Source organism: Caloenas nicobarica, chromosome 10, assembly GCF_036013445.1.
Source record: "Caloenas nicobarica isolate bCalNic1 chromosome 10, bCalNic1.hap1, whole genome shotgun sequence".
Lineage (NCBI taxonomy): Eukaryota > Metazoa > Chordata > Aves > Columbiformes > Columbidae > Caloenas > Caloenas nicobarica.
The window spans coordinates 3,170,476-3,191,146 of NC_088254.1; the positions used below are offsets into that span (position 1 = coordinate 3,170,476).

The following is a 20,671-nucleotide window of genomic DNA, read 5'->3' on the forward strand; positions in this document are numbered from 1 at the left end:
AGCGGGTGCCCGCCCGGGGGTCCCTCGTTGTCCATCAGGTCAGGCCGTGGTGGTACCGCGGTGTGAGGTTCTGTCCCTGCACCAAGGCCCGTTGCACTGGGTTCTTGTTCGCATCGTTCACCGCGCTCGGCCTCCCCGCTGTGCTCGCCTCGCGCCCGCGGTGAAGCTGTCACCGTCCCGTGTCATTGCACACGTTGGGCTCGCTGACATCTGGCAAGTGCAGGTTTTGTACGCACACATAGGATTCATTCACCTACACTGGACGTCATTAGTCTACAAATAGTTTAAGCTTTCATCACCTGTTGTGTGCAAAATAATTACAATTTAGTATAGAACAAGCAATTACTCGCTAGTGGTTGTAATACTTTTAAGTTTTAAGAAAGCAGCTTTTCATGGATCCTTGTACAAAGTTCAGTGTTTCATCCATGCAGCGGCCAGCCGCGGAGACGCTGGCACATCTTCTCCCCAGCTCAAACCCCCGGGTCCCTTGCGGATGCTGTGGATCAGAGCGCGGTGGCTGTACGAGCACACACCTTCATCCCAAGGCATGTTGGAAATAAAACTACGGGAGGGCTGTGCTGTTACTGCACCTGCGTTTTGCATCTCCCCGTTGAGCTCTGGTTGTGGTTCACCCATCAGAACCATCCTTCCTGGCACAGGGCTGTCTGCAGAGTATGACCATGTAGGCAAAACCAGATCGAAATTACAGTTGGTAACAAATCCCAGGCTTTCACCATTGCCAAAAGTGTCACCCCCTGGGACAGGTACAGTGTTTGAGGGTAATTTTATCACCACGGGCTTCCCAGTTGCAGAGACAGCCACACTGATTTTTTTCAGGGAAATTTACAGAATACAGGAAATTCTGTAAAACAGGAAAAAAAGCGTCTCCCAATATTTCTCCTTTTGACTAATATTTACAGGGCTTACATCTGATTTTTCTACCACGTTCTAGCTGCGCTGCCTTGCCCGCAGGCCCTGCAGCGTGCCCACACGCGGGAGCTTTGCCGTCCTCCTCCAGGGCGGCTTCTTTCCCTGTGGAAAGCAGCGCTTGGCGTTGCTCCCGTGACACCGTGCAGCACTCTGACCTCGAGTTCTCCCACACGGGCTGTTCCAAAAGCTGCCCGCACACCATCCTCCGAGGCCGGCCCCTGTTCTTCACCCATTTGTGTCGCGGAGGGTGATGGGGAACGAGCACCAGCCAAGGTGCTGCTGCTAAGCTGGGCTTATTAAGCAGAGCAAGTGAGGGATAGGCCGTGTTGGGGGAAGCATTTCAGTGCATCCTCATCAACTGAGACATCTCCCGAATATCGGTCTGGTGAGGCGTTACGGAGGAGCAGAGCACCCAAGGAGGACCGTGGTGTGCTGGAGCTGAGCGGCTGCTGAAGAACCCCCGACAGGCCGGTCAGAGCGCACCCCTCACCAGGGTGATGTTGGGGTGGGCTGGTGTTATATTGGGTATAGAAGTCTCCCAGCCCCAGCCTCTTTTTTGCTTGCTCTGCTTAATAAATTAAGCTTCGTGGCATCATGTTTCTGGTGGTCGTTCCTCCCCCCATGACCTGATCAACCTCTGCCCAAACTCCAGAAGTTCACACTGATCAGGGGAGAGGCGATGCCCTGTTTCCATGGGGGAGGTGATACACTGGGTACGTTTCAAATTTTTAACACGCAATCTCTTTAAATTGAGACTCCAGACTTAAATTTGAAAAGCATGGTATTAGGGCTGGACAATTGATTGCTTCTCCAGGGTGGTGACATTGATCATCACCATCAGCATTTAGCCTTATAAAAAAGGGATCTACAGAATGTCGAGGAAGCTGCTTGAAACCAAAATGAAACAGCACGGGCAAAAAGGTTCAATACTTGGCAAGTGGCCCGCCGTTTGTTTCGGGAGCTGTATGATGTTCACAAGGAATGTCTCTCACCTCTCAGAAATTATCTTGGAAAGACAAAAACACCCCACCACCAAAACCCCACCAGAAATCTAACTGCAAAGGAAAGGAAATTATTTTTCTCTTATTGGTATGCAAGTAAAATAGTACAAAGCTTTCAATCATTTGCTAATAACATAATCCTCTTCTAATATTTTTTTTCCGAGCCTGTCAGCAGAAAGCGTGGGGTCAGCAGATGATTGAACGTCAAGAGAAAGGGATGAGAAGATGGCCTGGAGCAGTAAAGGGAATCTTGAGATCTGTGTTCTCTACAAAGCTGGAAGTTTTTTAAAAAATAATACCTTATTTTTTTTAAAGTAGAGCTTTTGGGGGGACCTACCTGAAACTGTGGAGCTAATAAGATGTATTTCAAAACAAATCCGTCAAGTGAACAGTAAGAAATCATCAGGAGCAGATGGTATTCACTCAAAATTTCTCAACGTGTTTTAAGTGTGAAATCCTGAGTTACCAAGTGTGGTGTGTAACCTCACACTTAAGTCAGCTAATCAGACTAAAAAAAAATCAGACTGAAGATATTTGGTCAGCGTGACATCAAGTTTTTAGAAGTCTCTTGAGGGAAATCTGGGAAGCTGTGGCTGAGTTAATCTGACATCGGGACCAGTTAAATTGACAAAAAATTGAATAAAATATAGTGGTGTTAGACATTTGGGAAATATTGTGTATTGAATTGATTTGTGTATATTTTGTGGGGGAAAAGCCTCGCTTTTGCGAGCCTTTTGAAGGATGTCGAGGGCTCTTCCCTTCCCAGAACACTTGTAACAATCTCTCACTGAAGGCCTCAAACGATGGAGCTGTGGAGTCGGAGGGAATGTCCTCGTGTAAATAAGATAATAAATAAATTGTTTAACGGGTATAGAAAATGAGAGCGGGGTTAAGCAGTTTGTTTTGTCAGCGGAGCCAAGTCTGTGCTGCTCAGCATCATTGGAGGATTTCTGGAAAAGGGGGTTCTAGGGTGGCAAACTTTGCTGTTGCTCCTGAGGCGATTGAGGCTGTGAGGATGAATGCGGACGGTGAGGAGCCTCAGAAACACCTCCTGGGGTAAGAAACAATTAAACAATTAAGTGGCAGGTGAAGTTCCATGTACTATAAAGTGCTATATACATGTAAACATAGTTCTAGAAATGTATATATTTCTGAACTGCGGCATTTTGTACAGACATAAAATATTGAAGTTGTAACACATAGGTCTTGGGAAAATGCAAGGTCTTAAAAAACAAATTGAATGTTAGGAAAGGAATAGGCACCTAAGCAGAAAAATCGTAATGGCACTGTGTGTGTGGTGGTCCTATATACCAAATGCCGTGAGCAGTTCTTGTTCCCTCCCCTCTTAAACACAGCAAAGCTCTTAGATGTAGTAAAGCCAAAGGAGGTGTAGAGTGTAACAAGGATGATCAAAGACACGTGGAACGTCGAAAACTCTTCTGTAAAATCGTGAGTGCCATGGGGAGAGCAAATAAGGAATGAATGCTCGTTTCTCCTCAGTTGCAAGAACCAAGAGACACCACGTGGTTGATTGATTCAAAGACATGCAAAAAATGGTAAATCTTCTCAGGGAGCATCGCATGGACCGTCCTGCTGTGAGCAGTAGGGCTGCTCAAGGCTTCTCTGGATCTGAAAGCAGGGAGACCAGGTTTCTAAAGGCAAAATCTAATCGGGATAAGCAGCCTTTGTTCCCCGGCTATCAGGGTATGGTTATGTGAAAGCAGCGCAAAGCAGATGCTGCATCTTCAGCAGATAAGGTCGTTGCTCTGAACACTTCTCGCTGTTGCTGAACAGATCGGATGACAGTAATAGACATTATTTTAGCTTACTTTTCGTATAGATAGGATTAAGGGAAGTGCGTGCGATGTTGCGATCTTGCCAAAGGTTTAATGCCAGCATGCAATTAGCGTGTGGAATTGATCTGCAAATGCTAAGGTGCCCCACAAGTGCCAACATAAATACCGCTATTAATAGGGATGCTCAGAGGACTTGCTGAGTGTTTGTGTACCTGGAAGCTGCCCAGACAGTTGCACTGGTGGGTGCGTGTGCATCACCTAATGCTCTGCAGCCCCAATCCAAGTGCCCAGCTAACAGCTCACGGCTTTTAATGAGAGTTTGTGCTGAATACGTGGAGTCCTGCATATCAGAAGTTCATAACAGTTGCTTTAAAACACAGTTTCTTGATTTTACTGAAGCTCATAACTCCCATTTTCATACCAAAGTGGACAGTGAGCAATCAATTATTTACAGTTTTATCTCTCTCTCTTTTTTTTTTTTTTAGGCTGGGGCAAGAATCTAGACGTTACTCCCATATTGTTTTTCCTGTGCAAGAATTGTATATGTATCTCTCTACGCAATTTTTCTCTCTGTTGCAGTATTTATGTATTAAGCTGTCTTACCTATGTGAGGTGTCCCATTGCGTGACTGCTTGGTCTTGCCTGTGCTCAAATCACCGAATCCAGGACTTCCATTTTTCTTTTGGAGCCACTTTTCTGAGTCATCAATTATTTTTGGTGCTTTCTTGTAAATCCGAGTGCATGTTTTCCCAAAACACGCTGCTCAAATGCCCCGTTAGTGCGAGTCTCAGGAGCAGCTGCTCACGCCTCCTGGTACAATCACTTCTTTTTGCACCAGTATGATACTGGGAGTCTGGTTTAGTTCATGGGCATATTTGTGATCTCGAATAAAGTCTTTTTTTTTTTTTTCTCAGACCTTTTTCTGCAAAGTTTATTGCTATTATTTCCTGTTCCATAAAGGTACAGTTATTTCTCCCTGAAAAAGGAATGCACATTTATTGAATTATATCCTGACAAAGCTATTCTACCTTTCTAACGGATCAATATAATTTTACTTTATTATTGTTCGGCACTATTCATCCTTATCTGGTTTCTTGGTAGTTGTAATATAATGATCATTGAATGTTGGGTTTTTTTTCTTAGTTCCTGCATCTGAAATGTTTATTTAGGGGCTGGCCTCCGGAGAGTATTTCAGACTTTAGCAATATCTGAATGAAGGCTTTTTGCTGTAATGTAGAATACGTGTATTCAAGTGCAACGTGGACATCCCTGCCCTTCTCCCACCTCTGAAGTCGCATCTGCGTATCGGAGAATAGAGTTTGTGAAGGGAGCTGTAAAAAAAAGCCATCGATTGTTTACTTGTTAGAAACAGACGTGCAGTCATTATCTTAGTAGGTAAGAAAAATAACATAACGTCACTTCCAGAGAAACTTGCATCTGCAGTTTCTGGTCATAAACTGGAACTTTGGGGTTGTGCAGTGAAAAATGCTGTGCATGTACTAGTTTACATTTTTATAACTTTTCTTGTCTTGATATACTGGGTTTTTTAATATTCATTTGACAGTTTTCTATTCTGTGGGTACTTCTCTAAAAAGATTCCTTTTTGTCAGCTTTTGTTTGCTGTGCAAATTTTTCAGCTGCATATTAAATACGTTTTAAGGACGTGCCAGCCCTGGTCAGAGCTTGAGAAGACTTTTGACTTTCCCGTGACATCATTTGGCGTTTTAAATACATATATTTTTAATTTTTTTCTTTTCACAGTACTTATTCATACGCCTTTGCCACTTTCAATTGTTAAAATTAAGTTTAACTTTATAAAGATTCTAACAGGATTTGTAATGTACCCAAATGGGATATCTTGTTCTCCCTGGAGGAGAAAAAATACCTCAGGGCTTATTCTTTTATGCTGACATGGAAAGGTTTTTATAGTTAAATACCCACTCTAAAGACTATTGGTCATCCTGGTTATTAACTGAAATACAAGATTGGGGTTCTACCGAGAGCGTATACCAGAAATGTAGTTATAAAATGGAAATCATTTGACCATGCGTACCTGAGCCGTGATTAATCAGAGAGAGACGCAGAAAAATGATCCAGTCTACTTAAATTTTATATCTGCTATTTGGAGGGTAAGAGAACTTTGGGATTTAGAAATTGGTTTTGAATGGTAAGCATTGATTGATGGAGGAATCTTTCAGTCGTGGGCAAGAGTATAGAAGGAAGAAGGTGATTCTGCAAAGAGACATTGACAAAAATTGCGATGAAATTGTGTGACTTTGGAAAGCGCGCTCCTGATTTGGGGTATTTGAGGGCATTTGCAGGCGGCGAAGGGAGCAGAAGTGGCAACTTCGGCCTTGTCCTTGGCAATTCCTGTGTGGAAATCCAGTCGCGTTTCAGTCCTTGGCCTGCCTTAGGCTGTTGGAGAAGCGTATTTACCTCCGGGGTGCTTATATCCCACACAGCTCTGGAGGGGCTCGTGTTAACAGTGGGATTTGCTGAATCGATGGGAGCAAGAGAGGGGTTGATCTGCACGGAAACAGCAAAATGCCGTAATAAAGATGATAGGTACGTTTTACAGTCTGTGCGTGTGCTGGTTGTGGTCGGATGCTACTGCAACAGCTGTATTTATTAATGCATTTTAAAAAGAGAATAAGTATTTTTGAAGTATGGTTTGCTATCTGTTGCATGAAAATGAGTGTCTTCTTAGTGCTTCGAGTGCACCAGACGGTGTTTGAAGTCTTTTAGGACGTGTGATAATGGTGCAGCCGCCTGTCCTGCGAGGAGTACGAGGCATACAATGCTTAGTTCATTTTGGGATACTTTTAAAAAAAATATTGTGGACTTTTAGATTTGTTCTTCTTATTATGGTGGTGTAAATGGCCTGCCTGCTTGAGATCACTTCTCGGCCTCGGCAGGGTTTTCCTTGTTGCTCAAACGTGGTTTTCAGGAGTCGCTGCTTTGGCACCGTTAGGGATTTCTGCCTCCTCTCGGGGGGGACATGGAGCGGACTTGACTTTGGGGAAAGGTTAACATGGATAAAAATGAGATCTTGGCTAGAACAGCAGCCTTTTGGGTTGGTTATTGCTGGAAAAGCTTCATTGTGCTTGTAACTAAGAAAGCTGAAAGTCCCGATGAGTTAATTTTTCCTCGTTTTGTGTGGTCATAGCTCGGCCGGAGGTTCCAGGTTTGAAGTGGGATTGCGAGACCAGAAAGCTCTGGTCTACCATCAGTGATGGTCAGGCTGAAAGGAATGCTCTTCAGGAGAGGGAGAGGACCCAGTGTCATTAGTTTCTCTCTCATTTGAAGCACTACAGATGGCTGAATTGAAAATAGATTCTTTTGCCCGTGCCCCTGAAGGCCGCAAAATTTCTCTCATAATGAGAGAGAACAGGCAAGAGCCAGCGACCACTGAAAAGACATGGAAGAAACAGGCGTTCTGTGAAGTTCGGGATAAATGATGCTGCTTTAATCCTCTCCATGTAGCTATCTGAAGGTTTCTGATCCTCGAGCGTTTAAAAAACAAAGCACAATGTGCATCCGAAGTTGTTGTTTGCCTGCTAACATTAAGAGGGGTAGGAGTGGGATGAACTGCCAAGTCGTCTTTGAAGTTTAATTGTCTGTTTGGTAACGGAACACATAATCTCCCATTACAAATCTTATTTTATATGGTAATTGGCTCATTTGCTCTCTAGTTATCAATTTAACTTCGCTACCACAAACATCTGTACTTGCATTGCATTAATCTGTGGGAATGCTAAACACTGACCAAGTGAAATGATAAAAATGTATTTTAAAAGCATTTTTTAATTCATTAACTGGAAAGTAAATGGTAGTACAGTGAGCACTTCTCACATTGTTATCTAGTTGTGAGCAGCTTGGCATTTGCTCTGAAAGCCAAAAAAGCAAAGTCACTTTGAAATAATAATGTGTTTCAAATTCTTAATCTCCTAAATGAAAAATATTTGAGAGCAGGTAATAGGGTACCTAGTTCAGCTTTCATTTTTGTGGAAAAGAAATACTGAATCTCACCATTCAGTGTAAATGCCCATTTGCAGATGATGCCCCAAGTTAAAGCCATGTCCCTCACTAAAGATGTTTGAGTACTTTCCACATGTCTTCATTACCAGTTAAACACCAGTGGAGAAAACAGAAATAATCCCAGAACTTTACTTTGCACTAATTCTAATGTTTTGGATGTGATGGTCCATTATTCCCTTAGCGTGCTCCTCCCTGTGGTTTAATTAAACATAAATTGGGTTCTAGTACATTTTTGACTTTGGCAAAGGCAGTCGTGAACCCATTGGTTGGTTTTTGTGTTAGGAGCGACTCGTGATTTTGTTGTCCTTCTCTTACATATCCCTTTTATCATCGCAGAGTTTCGCAGTGTAGCTGCTCGGTACAGCAGTTTCCATGTGTTCCCAGATCAGAAGATTTTTTTTTTTACACAAGTTTTGTGCTTTTGAATGTTATTGGCTTGTGTTGATTAGGATTCCTGTAATAAGTTTAATATATGGCTAAGCAATTCAACGTTAGCCTGTATGTTATGAAAATAGGAGCACTGTAAATTCACAGAAAAACTCAATTTTCATGTTTCCAGTTTTTCTGTTCCCCTCTTTCAACTACGTGAGCGCTTCTAGAATCGGTATGTGTGTGTGTCTGTATACACATGGAGAGAGACCGAAAGGAAATGAGAACATAAACTATTGATCAAGCAGACTGGAACAAAATTCCTCATTAGTTAAAAACGGCTAACGATGAGAGAGCAGTGATCTGTTGCGGGCTCACATCGGTCCGGGGCGTCGGGGAAAGGGCAAATACGGTAGTAGAATGGATTGGGCAAGATATTTGCTGCAGTGATAACACTGTATTTATGCCGTTTCTCAAGTCACCGGTGAGACGCGTCTGAAATTGCGGGCAAATAATGGAAACTACGGGCTACAAACCTGAATTCGAAGTGGAGCAAACACAGCGGGTCCGGCTGTAGGGAGGGTGGGGGCGACTTAGACCAGAACCAAGCAAGCGGGACTAGTTGGGCCTGCCCAAATAAAGCTGGGATGCGGGAAGGGAGGGGAATAGTGCGGCTCACAATCAGTAAAAACGCGAAGGGTAAATGCCAGGGAGGAATCACAGTTTATCACAGAAGGCACTGTTTCCATACAGAATAAATAATGGCGATTTGGCCGCAAGTAAATTCAAAAGGCAGTTTTCAAATGTCGGAGTTATGTATGGTTGTAACAGCCTGCTGGTGCAGATAGTACAAAAATATCTGAATCCTTTTAAGGTGTAGTTTATGGAATTTGTGGTAAATTTCTGGGACTGATGATACACAATGGATATCTGAACTGAAAGGCAACTGGACTCAGCCCCGTCTAGATTTTTCCTCCTATGTGAGAGAGTTCAAGCAGTGAATATATATGTACATCCTTATGTAGTTTCTGATAGTTTTACATGTTTATCTGAGAGTTAAGCCATTGTCTTACTGTAGAAATAAATATCTCCATATGTTTATGTTCTCTAATTTATAATCCAAAATGTGAGGAGGTTTGGAGAGCTGCTTGTTTCCACCTCTCTGTTTTTAAAAACGTTAAATCCACCTACAAACCTTTACAATAGGAAGAAGTAAAATGTCATCTAGTATTCCTTATTCACTAGCATGAAATAAACTCTGTTGATGGGTGAAGCGTATAAAATATTTGCCTAAACTCTGTAACCCTTCTGTATTGACTTCGTTTGATAAATATTAAAGGACAAAAGGCCGCGTTTGACTTTCCTGGAACTTGAATAATCAGACCTGCCAACATAAGTAAGCAAATTGCCCTTATGTCAGTAAGCGTAGTAAAAACAAATAAATAGGTGAATGTTCTTCATAATAGATGATATTAAAACTGTAGGTGCCTGCAAACAGCTTTTGTTTCTGCCGCTAAGTGGGAGCAGCGGAGAGTCCTGGATGGTGTTTAGTGGCACTTGTGTTCACAGGAGGTTTTCAACATGTCTGTGCATTGGACCCTTTGTGGCTTATATTACCAAAAAATCCTGTATCTCTCAATTTTTATGGGTTTTAAGTATCTTTAATTAATCTTACTCTGAGTACGTTTTAAAAAGCAGCCAAGAACCAGCGATAACAACTTCGGTACCTGTCTTAAATGAAGAAATTCATTGGGTGAATACAGCACTATCTATTCGAAAAGCTGGATTTCTTCACAGAAGCACGAGGCAGTGGTACCCTAGGAAGGTTTCATCTCCATTTTCTGTTCATTCATTTTAAAAATTAGTCTTTAAATATAATTTTAGTTTTTGGTTACCTACCGACTTGAGTGCAAAGAACGCCCTGAAAAATTTCTGGTGTATCAACTGAAGGATTTTCTCTGAATAAATAAATGGTTTCTGCCCTTCTATAACTACGCGTGCTCTCTGTTTTACGGAGCTCCAGCTGGAGTCACCGTGCATCAAAGTGGAGATTCCTGAAAAAGTTAAACCTTACACCAAGCTTGTGTGAGCTTCTGTCAAACCCTGACCTGAAAACGTCTGCCAACGTTGCTACTGTTTGTGCACAAATCCATGAAGCCATCGTTGTATGTTATCTTAGAATAGAGGCACAAATGATGGATGCTGACACCGTCTTCTGTCTTTCTTCCGCTTTATTTGAAGTTCCTCCCGAATTTCTGAAGCAACCTGCAAATATTTACGCGCATGAATCCATGGACATTGTGTTTGAGTGTGAGGTGACTGGAAAACCGACCCCGACTGTGAAATGGGTCAAGAATGGAGACATGGTGATCCCCAGTGACTATTTCAAAATCGTCGTGAGTATATTGTCCGTTTGGCAGATTTTTAAGCTGTTCATTTATGTGTTAGTCCTCTAACCCACAGGTAGGTTCTTTGATAGGACCAGCTGCCTAATTCTGTGCTTTTGATGTTTACAGCCTGGAAGAGAAATGGTTTCTCGAAACCTTTAGTGCTTTATAATTCAGTTGTTCTACTGAGACGCTGAGGCGTGTTGCTCGTATTGTGTGGGCTGATTTCTTTATAGCTTAGGTTTTCTACGAGACAGACACACACACAAAATGCACTTTGTTGACTGAACCTGTTACAGTGCGAGCTCGCCATGAACACAATTTCAAACAGGAGTTTAAAGATAAATATAACTGAGTTGTGCATCATGAGTTTTGGCATATCGGTACTTCTAGAGGGAAATTTTAGAGGTAGTGAAAGTCATTATTGAGACATGGTTGAGAACTTAATGGTTGTATAATTGGGTATATCTGAGGTTGTAGGATATGTTCAGGTTATATTCAGTGCTTAAAATATCATAAAAACGACTGTGGAAATGTTACGACTTGCCAGCGATAGTGATGCTAGAAAATGATAGCCATTAGGAGGAGCTGCTGCTGCTTTTCAATATCGAATAATTTGAGGATTCAGTGCAAGAGAGATGAAATCAGACGGGAACTCCAAATACGCTTTTCATGTTACTGCTCAGAAGTTTCTCCTGTTGTAACAATGTGCCATAATAACACCATTGTTTTTCAATCACGATCCATTTTTAAGCATTGACATTTTCCTTTACTCCTCAGAAAGAACATAATCTGCAAGTGTTGGGTCTGGTGAAATCAGACGAAGGATTCTATCAGTGCATTGCAGAAAATGATGTTGGAAATGCCCAGGCTGGAGCCCAGCTGATAATACTCGACCTCGGTAAGATAAACCGTGACGATACAGCCAAAGATGGGGATGAACAATTCCAAGGGACCATTTCCAGATGATATGTCACATCTATAACTCAGCTAGAGCAAGATATATTTTAAAATTATATGAGGTTCAGTGTCGTCTTCTGCACACTTAAAGTTACTTAGGAGAAACTAAGGAGTTCTGTGGCATTAGTCTTGTATTTTGGAAAAAATACAGAAAATATTTAGTGCAATAATAAACTATTGTTGCATGCTGAGATTAAAAAAAAAAAAAAAACAACACAGGATAGCCGAAATGAAAACAGTCACTGAAATTACAAAAATAAGCAATTATGGAGGGCACCACAAATGACGTATTTTGCACTGTAGTCATTCTGGGGTCAGAAGGTGTTTTTCTGCTATTGGTTTAAAAAGTAGTAAGTTTTAACATTTCTGCAACCTTCAACTGCCAAAGTTTTTTTGAGTTACAGCTGCATTTTAAGATAAATATTTGTTATTGTCCTCCAGTCAGTGGTATTGCTAAAAACTCTCACCTTCTCGCAATGTCCTGCATTGCGTATTTTGGATGTTAAAAGAGAATAATTGCTGTTACAACTAAAGAAACACTATCTTCCAGAAAAAAAATGGAGTACAAATATCATTGCTAAGGCATCAGCTTCTTTTGCTCTTTCAGGTCACACCATTCTTAAAAATAATTCCTAGGAGCATAAGGAAGAAAACCAATAGTAGGAGGGATAAGGGGAGAGACAAGGCAGACAAGAAAATACTAATTCTGTACTTCTGGAGGCTTTTGTGTTGCCTGTCTTTTTTGGGGTACTGGGTCAACATTTTAATTTCTTTTTATTTGGATGGAAGGGATTTAGGAGAAACAGTCTTTTGTATGGTCAGAGGCACAATGTAACTTCACGCTTGGAATTTCAACAGATGTAAATCTGCTACACCTAGTTTTGGCATTCAGCGTACAGAGAGTAACCTGTGAGGAGCGTACCATAGAAAGAGGGATTTTCCATTTATTTTCTGATTGTCTTGTAGAGTAGTTGTGCACTTACAACTTCTTCTGGGTTCTCGTTTGGCTCTGGGTGTGTTCCCTTGCTTGCTGGGTACTTTCCGCGATGATTTGGGGAATGGCAGGTGCCCTCTGCTGGGTTCAGCGGCTTTAATACCGTAGAGCTGTGGGATTTCAACCTCCCGGTAGCGTTCGGCAACTGGATCCCGCAATGAGCTACTGTCATCAGCTCGCCAGAAGAAATTATTAAAAGTAATTTTATTTCTTCTGTATGCATGAATCACCGGAGTAATTCGCAAATCTTTCAAGTGGAAGCGTTATTCCATATTTTCCACGTTTGAAAAATACTGAATAATTAATGTACTCGGGTTTTGAAGCCCTGCCCAAGTTTGTGCTTTCTCCCAGTTCCCAGTAGTGGTTTATAAATGACTGTTAATGTTATTATTTTAGTTCCTGTGGTCTCACTCTTCTTCCTTTCCCTCCCCTGTGGTTTCTCCTTCCACCCGAGGACTGTGCCCTCCAACACTGTCCTTTATCTTTTGCACGCTGCCAGAGGATGGTGGAGCCTCATTTGGGGTGTAAAGATGCACCCCCGAAGTCGTACCGTTCTGTACCATGGCCTCTGTGTAACGCTGGTGTATTGTAGTTGTAGCGATGAGCTCACGGTACATCACCGACCCGCATCGTGTTTTGGTTTTGGTGTTGAGTGGCGGCATAACAAGTAGAGCAATTAAGCATGAATGTGCCGTGGCTCGGTTGTGATAGATGAAAACTAGTATAATATACACAGTAGAAGAAAATGCAGATATTTGATAACTTCTTTTAATACCTTATCCCAATATATGAATGGCAAAGAAGGAAACAATATTCAGGGAAGGAGGATGAAGGTATCATAAATATTACTTCTTTCATGACAGGTATCTTGATATGAAAATTGAAAACACTAATTTGAGAAAAACCTATTCTGAACAGTCATTCATACAGAAAGCTTTAAAAAAATCATACCAGGTGATGAGAAATACCTACTTTGCCAGTTTGAAAAGTAATTTCAGTAAAAAATGTGAAGTGTTCGTCAAGGTTGTTCCCGTTTCGCAGTGTGTCCCTTCCCTTGCTGTTCTCTGTCTTCTCCTTCCTAAATGGAATTGGCAAACTTGTGGCTATTTACCAGCTATTTCCCATTAGCCCTTTTGCTTATCATCTTTAATAAATTTATATTAGAAAGTAGAAGCCTTCTGGAGTTTCTCAGACAGGGCGCACATATTTTTTTCATTTTAAATACAACAGGCGTAAGGTATCTGATGTGATTATCTGCTACAACAAAACCTTCTGGATTTGGAGCTGGATTTCTGACGTCGCAGGTAGCAATATGTTGGCGATTCCCCTTGTGTTCTGCACAAGGAGTGGATGTGAGTGGATGTTATGCATAACCACACAGACCAGTTCAAATGCAGACTCTGCTGGGCTGGAATAAGCTTAATACAACTGTTGATCAGGCACAAGTTTCTTTTGGGCTGGTCTTTTTTTTTTTTTTTTTTGATTCGAGGTTAATTCTGAAAAGCTTACAATACAAGTTGAAGTTATTTATGGAAAACAATAAAACAAAGAATTGGCTGGCTAAAAATGATAGCGTGAAGGCTTGTTGGAGTGGCTTTTTTATTTTCAAATAGTAATTATCTGTTAATAAGTTTAGAAAAGAAATGGATATGGAAACTTGGAAATTGATAACTTAGCATTTTCTGCAATAATATAGGAGAGAATTGTGAGAAGAGATTTTAGGACAACTGTTTGTAATTGAGCAGGTTGAAAGGCCAGGAGGAGGAGTAGGATGCAGGTAAATGATCTGAGTAAATACTCTTCTGCCAGTATCTCCTGTCCTTGACCTCGGATGCAGAATTCCCAGGGCCCTTGGAAAGCATCCCAGCTACTTTCCAAATACCTGGAGATTGGAAATGGATGTCCCTGTTTCTCAGGTACTGGCCCACCCTGGAGGCCACGTGCCTTTGGGAATTGCACTGGAACCTTTTCTTAAAATTAGGTCCTGATGGGTCAGCCTCTGACCATCTTCATTATGGATCAGATATACTCATACGCTCAATTATAACAAAGCTATTTCTTGTTATCGTTTTTACAGCCTTGTTTTGTGTGGTCTGTGACACCTCAGTAATGGATACATTGGGGTTTACCTCGTGGAGGTTAAATGTTGGTGACAAGACTGAAAAGTTGAGCCCGGACCCGTAACCTGACCTTTCCCAGTGTATCTGGCGTTGCTCACAATGGCCATTTGGGGACTGAAAAAAGAACAGGTGGTAATGAGGAAAAGGAGGTGCCTTGGCGAGGAAGGCAGATGGTTCCCTGTCACCCCTCTGCAATAGGCGTTTGACAAGTACTCTGGCACAAAAAAAAATTCAAGGAGTGATTGTTGAATGCTGTATAAAGAAAAATCGTAGACTGTAAACAAATATGTCACGTTATTTAGAGAACAATTTCAAAACATTATTTGAGATGCACTGTATCACCGTCAAAACTCCAAAATAAGTGTAGTACACTGTGTGATTTCTGTACTTTCATACTATTTGCCATTCTGTGCTGTATTTGGGAGTTGTATGGGAGTGAGATCTTCAAGTGAATTAATTGAATATGATGCTGGTATCCAGTGGTATCAAGATTTTTTGTGGTGGAACTGTCAATTTCTTTAAACTTAAATTTTTCGGCTATCCTGCATGTGAATTAATGTTACCAGCATGGGAAACAAGATTTTCTTGGCCCAGGTTATCCGTGTCTGACCGGATGACTGGTGGAAGTGGTGTGTTGTACCTGCTATCCGGGAATTAAAACAAACTGGTCAGAGGCCTGAAGGTCTTGCCAGCCTTGGCAGCGGCTGTCGTGAGCTGCTTTAGTTCAAGCTTTTGAGAGAACCGAGCAAAGCAAATAGCAGAATTACAGCCTTGGACTTCAGGGCAGGAGATTTGGACTTGTTCAGGGATCTTTCTGGCAGGTTCCTATGGGAGGTTGTGATGATGGTGACCCGTTTGATCCTTAAGGAGAGTCTCAAAGCACAGGAGTGGCACGTTCCAGAGTGCAGGAATTGAAACACGCGTGTCAAGGAGACCGGTAAGGATAAAGAAGAACTGCTAAGTGAGCTCAGTCATGAAAAGAAAGTGCATAGAAGTTGGAAGCAAAGGCAGAAAAGCAAGGGATATTGCCTGGGTGTGTGGGGATGGAACTGGGAAAGACAAAGCTCAGCTGGAGCTGGAACCGTTTCAGAGAAGGTTATGGAGCCATGTTACACCGGAGAGATGGTGATGGCCAGGAAAATCCAGCATGATTTATTGTGGGCAAACTGTGCCCAACTATCCTGGTAGCTTCCTGGGTTTAAATGGTTTGCCTTGTGGTCGATAGAAGTGAATATAATTTCCTTTGCCGTTACCAAGGGCTTTGATGCTGTCTCCAGTAGTGTCCCTGCAGCTAAACTGGGGAAATTCGGACTGGCCGGGTGGATGGTGGGACGCGTGGGGAGCTGGGTGTCCCAGCAGATACTGGATACTGGGACAGAGAGGGGTTCATCCAGTGACCTGGCTGACGGGCCACCAAGCCTCCGTCACAGGTTTGCAGGTTACACCATGAGATGTGCTGTGACTTGGAGAGAAATGAGTTGGATTATTCCCGAAGAGCGGCAGCCTCACAACATCTTACTGCTCAACCAGCTGATGGAGGGCCCAGAGCAGGGGGAGGTAACGGGAAAAGACTGTGAAAAGGGAATTTCCAAGCAGATAAAATAGACTTCCAGGGATGGCAGTTGTGGTGGGGACGGGTTGTCCAGGGAGGTTGGGAGGTCTCTGTTGTTGGAGATGCTCAAGACTCACCTGGACGAGGCCCTGAGCAACCTGGCAGCTCTGATCTGATCCAGGGTTGAACTCTCAAGATCCCTCCTAACCAGTCGCATTCTACGATTCAGAAAACCTGTTGGTCCAAAAGGTGCGAATGGGCCCCATTTATCTCTTTGTGTGGGGTCTTAATGGAATAGTCAAATGATGACAATTTTGTGGTGTGCATTTCCCTGCTGGTCTCCTTATGAGCAACACAAATGTCTGGTATGGCTGGCACAGTTTGACATTACAAACCAAATTTGATGACACTGTAACTCCGCTTCACTTGCACTGGGTGATACTCATTCCTCGCTGAATTGCTTTATGTGAATCCTAATTCTGAGAGAGTTTTAAAGACGTCATTTATTGACCTAAATTGGCACTTTCTTTGTGTAATTTAATTCTGTCCAGGACCATTGCTGCATGAATAATTTCATTTTATGTCGGTACTTCTCCGCTAGAGTTTGGCCACGAGCGATCTGGAGTCTGATAGCATTGGGATGAGGTGGGCAGGACAGGGCAGGGTGGAGAACAGCAGAAGTCTGATCAACATTTTCTGGAGATGGCACATTTCAGCTAAGATTGTGCTGAAAACCTGCCATTTCTATGGCATGAGTGGTGTTGGATTGTTTGAGGTTAGTTCAGACAGCGACTCGGAGATTTCGGTGAGTCAGATTCCATTCTTAGAAGCTATTTCAGCCAATCCAAAAAAATTCCAGCTATAACTGGATTTCCAACTTGTTGGTAGTCAAACCTTGGACCCTTTTCTCCTTAACTGGCGGCGTGTCGAACCTTGGCTCTTTCTTCACTTTAACAACGCAATTTGAAATTCTAAATGCACCTTTTGGTGCGCTTCCAGCCCTCCTGACTTTGCCTTCATTTAAGCCTTAGGAGCATATTCTCTGCTCCATCATCTGGGTCTTAAAAAAATACATTGAACCGTATGGAATTTGCTATACTCTCCCATGCACCCCAACTCAATATCACTTTTTCTTCTGATACCGCAGCACTGAGAACCATTCTGAGCGTGATTTTTCCAGCCGGTTATGAATCCAGTTTTTGTGGTAGCCTCGTCTGGAACATATTTGCCTGCTTTTGAAAATGTCACGCGAGGCAATGTTAAAAGCCTTACTTAAATCAAGGTATATGAAATGCTCCGTCTTTTCCATATCTGTAAGTTCCATTATTCTGATGTAGGAGGCAGATATGATTTCTTTTTGACAAATTTTGGCTTCCGCTAAAAGAAATCCAACAGTTGGCACTGACAGGTTTGTGCTCTGGTTTGAAAAACTCAGTTGCACTTTTGGGTATTTTCCATATGTAAAAATTAACATAAATTTAACTTCTACCCTTGTCTGGTTCAAGCCCAGAGGCAGAAATCTCACGTGTTACTTCAGAACCTATTTTGGATGATTTCACAGATATCAAATGTAACTTCTCGGGCGCTCTCACATTTGTAGAGGTAGTTTTTTAGAGTATTTTGTATGCAGCCACATACTGTGAATCAAAAACATTTGGTGGCGTTGTCAAGGTAATACAGTAAATATTTTCTCAGTCCCTGGAATTCTATGGAGCTTTTGGAGACTATAGGTGTATTTGAAAAATATGCAGGGCGCTGCGTATGAAACGTCCAAGTAAGATGAAAAAAAGCCTGTGAAATAATAAAGGAGGATTATTTTGGGTATTCTTCGTGTTCTTTCTGTCTTGCCCAATTTTACATGTTTTAATGGAAGGAAAATCTCGGCAGAGGTCCCCGTGGTTCACATGAGCGGCTTTGGGAAGGTGCTGAGTCCACCAGAGAAGAAATGATCTGTAGATAAAAACTGAAGAGTAAGGGTTTGCAGCCACCAATTCCCATTTTCTGTCAAGAGGACAAGGTACACGAAAGCAATGAATAGTGATGAATGCTGAGATCGGCTCTGTGCTAAGGGCACCCGACTCCTCCGGGATCACAAACCTGGGTCGATTTGGGAGATCCCGTGTGGTCTCGGATGGGGAGAAGATCCCAAAGGAGCAGGATGGAAAATCCACTCCGCTGAGGATCTTTAGAGACGGGCCCAGCGGGGGAATTTCCTCTCCCCTCGAGAAATCTTCCCCCTTTTGCCTGTCATATATCGACATAAATCCATGCGGGTCTTTTTCTTCAGCAGGCTTTTAAATGTACGCAACCAGCTGCCATGTTGAAACATGATATTCGTACAGCGTTTATCACAGTTTACGTCAAAAATCGTGGCTCAAATTTAGAAAATAATACGGAAGGTAATGGGACTGTGGTATTTGAGCCAAATATCTTCTATACAATATGTGCCATTTAAAATATTTTGGCTATTTGGGGCAGTTATTGTATTATAAATCCAAGTAACTTCCTCAACACCATGGCACATGGACGTAACCTCTTCTGTGCACACCAGTATTCGCATATATAAAATACTCACTTGCATAAATACTCTTATTTTTAAAGGAAAGTTCTAGGATGCTGTAGACAACTACAATTCTGTGAAAAACTCTTAACAGCGGCAAAGGTAACAAATACCAGCTCAATACCGGCGGCATAACGAAGTTTTTAAAAAGTAATGACAGTGCTTGTGTTGCAAGCAGGCGAAAGCTGTTCCGAGCCGCTGCCTCGGTCGCTGTCTGATAATATCGAAATGGCTCCGTGTGAATGATGGATGAACAGCTTGGGAGGCTCAGTTGGAAAGTTGTGCTTCAGGAACATAAACAGCATCTGAAATCACAAACTGCCTTCAAACAGTGTTTTGTAAAACCAAAGCCAAACCCTGAGAGGATTTTGTTACTGGTTGTGTACGCTCCGTTGCTGATTTTCGGTAAACATAACAGTATGTTCTCCTCTTTAATGCTGAAAGACTTTTTTTCGTTTTGATTTTGATTTTCATTTGCCTTGCTTAGCTGGTCTTCCTCAGTGAAAGTCAGCATTCATGGGTCTCATGTTCAAAGTGAGCAGAAAGCTGGTTTAATTCAGTTAATTTCTTGACTCAATCCCTGTTTAAAAAACGGCCTTTATTTATTCCCTCTTTATGACCCCTGCTTATATATAGTCTTATTTGAGAAATCCAACTGATTAAACTACACAAGATCATAAACTTCTTGAATTTTAACTTTGTGAAACTGGGCCCCAAGCAGTTCTCATATTCTATATTCAATAGACTATTCACGTTGAAACTTGGCATGCGCTTTAAATAAATTGCTCTAATTTAGGTTGAATTAGTAATAGATTAATGTTTGCCGGCGCGCGGCGAATCGCAGGCAGGCGTAACAAAATTGATGGGATATTTTGATGGCGCTTATTGCTTTTCGTTTCTCGTTTTATGGCTGTATTCGCGGTTGGGTTGGCAAAGCAAAGTGCAGGCTGGTGAAGGCGCTGGCGTCGCGTTGTGTGCACGGGGGCTGGAATTGCCGTCTGCTCAGCACAAACGCGGGTTACGGGGATTGCGGCTCACGCGCTTACACGTGGAAACACTTGGCCTGCGGCTCCTGTTTCGTTTTGGTTTTCATGAGTGAAGCGAATGGCTAAAAGGTGCTTGTGTTCGAAGAAGCAGATGTATTGTAAAGAGGAATAATAGGTAAGGAACGTTTGGTGGAGGCAGAGAAAAAACCTGTAGGAGCAAAAAGCTTCCATGTATTTTGAGAAACGTTCAACACGTATTAGTACATGTTTTCTACCCTGTGCTGGTATTTATTCTGTATTTATTGTACCGCAGCAAAAGTGGAATGAACCAGGGTGCGTCTACACCGTGAAAGGGGCTCAGACTTTGAGTTCCTATTTTAAATCATCTCTCCTGGGTTATCCCGAATTCCCAGCAGAGCTGCTCGGTCCAATAACAGTCTCTTTGCCACCAGAAGGGCTAAGAAAAGCAAATACATTTACTGGAATAGCACTTACCAAGTCCACCGGTTTCACGTTCTGATTATCCTCTTGTATTTTATATAATTGTTGTTTCTGGCAGCTTGGTATTGAGCAAATGCGAGTGTATTCAGTGTGACCAGCTATTAGTTGTAGGTGAAAATAAAAACGATGACGGTGAGGAACATCAGCTGCGTGGGATGCATTCATCGTATCACCGTGGGTGTTTCTTTTTAGAGGTTTTTGGTTGTTTCTTGTTTAGCTGAAGAGTATAATGGCAGGATTAGCTTTATTTTGATACCTGTCATGACTACTTTATTATTCGTAAACAGAGTCGTGCAGACTGACAGGAGTAGCCTTAATTTGTAATTGATCCTAGCCCTGTGTTGTAAAGGAAAAGGTCAGATTTTGTCAGTCTCGCACCAGAGAGGGGAACAAACGTATGGGTATGGTCTTAATTGGTTGCTTATATTTCAGAGTCGCTAAATTATACGGTAATATCAGAGACAGCTGAATGCCATG

General features: G+C 42.2%; 1 protein-coding gene across 7 annotated transcripts in view; it reads left to right on the top strand.

Annotated features, from left to right (window-relative positions):
* NEO1 (neogenin 1) overlaps positions 1–20,671 on the top strand; it is a 172,207-nt gene that overhangs the window by 102,438 nt on the left and 49,098 nt on the right. For all 7 annotated transcript variants that reach the window (XM_065641762.1, XM_065641763.1, XM_065641764.1 and 4 more), the window contains exons 6-7: positions 10,376–10,530; positions 11,302–11,422. In XM_065641762.1, the coding sequence (XP_065497834.1) occupies positions 10,376–10,530; positions 11,302–11,422 (276 nt within the window). The remainder of the gene's footprint in view (positions 1–10,375; positions 10,531–11,301; positions 11,423–20,671) is intronic.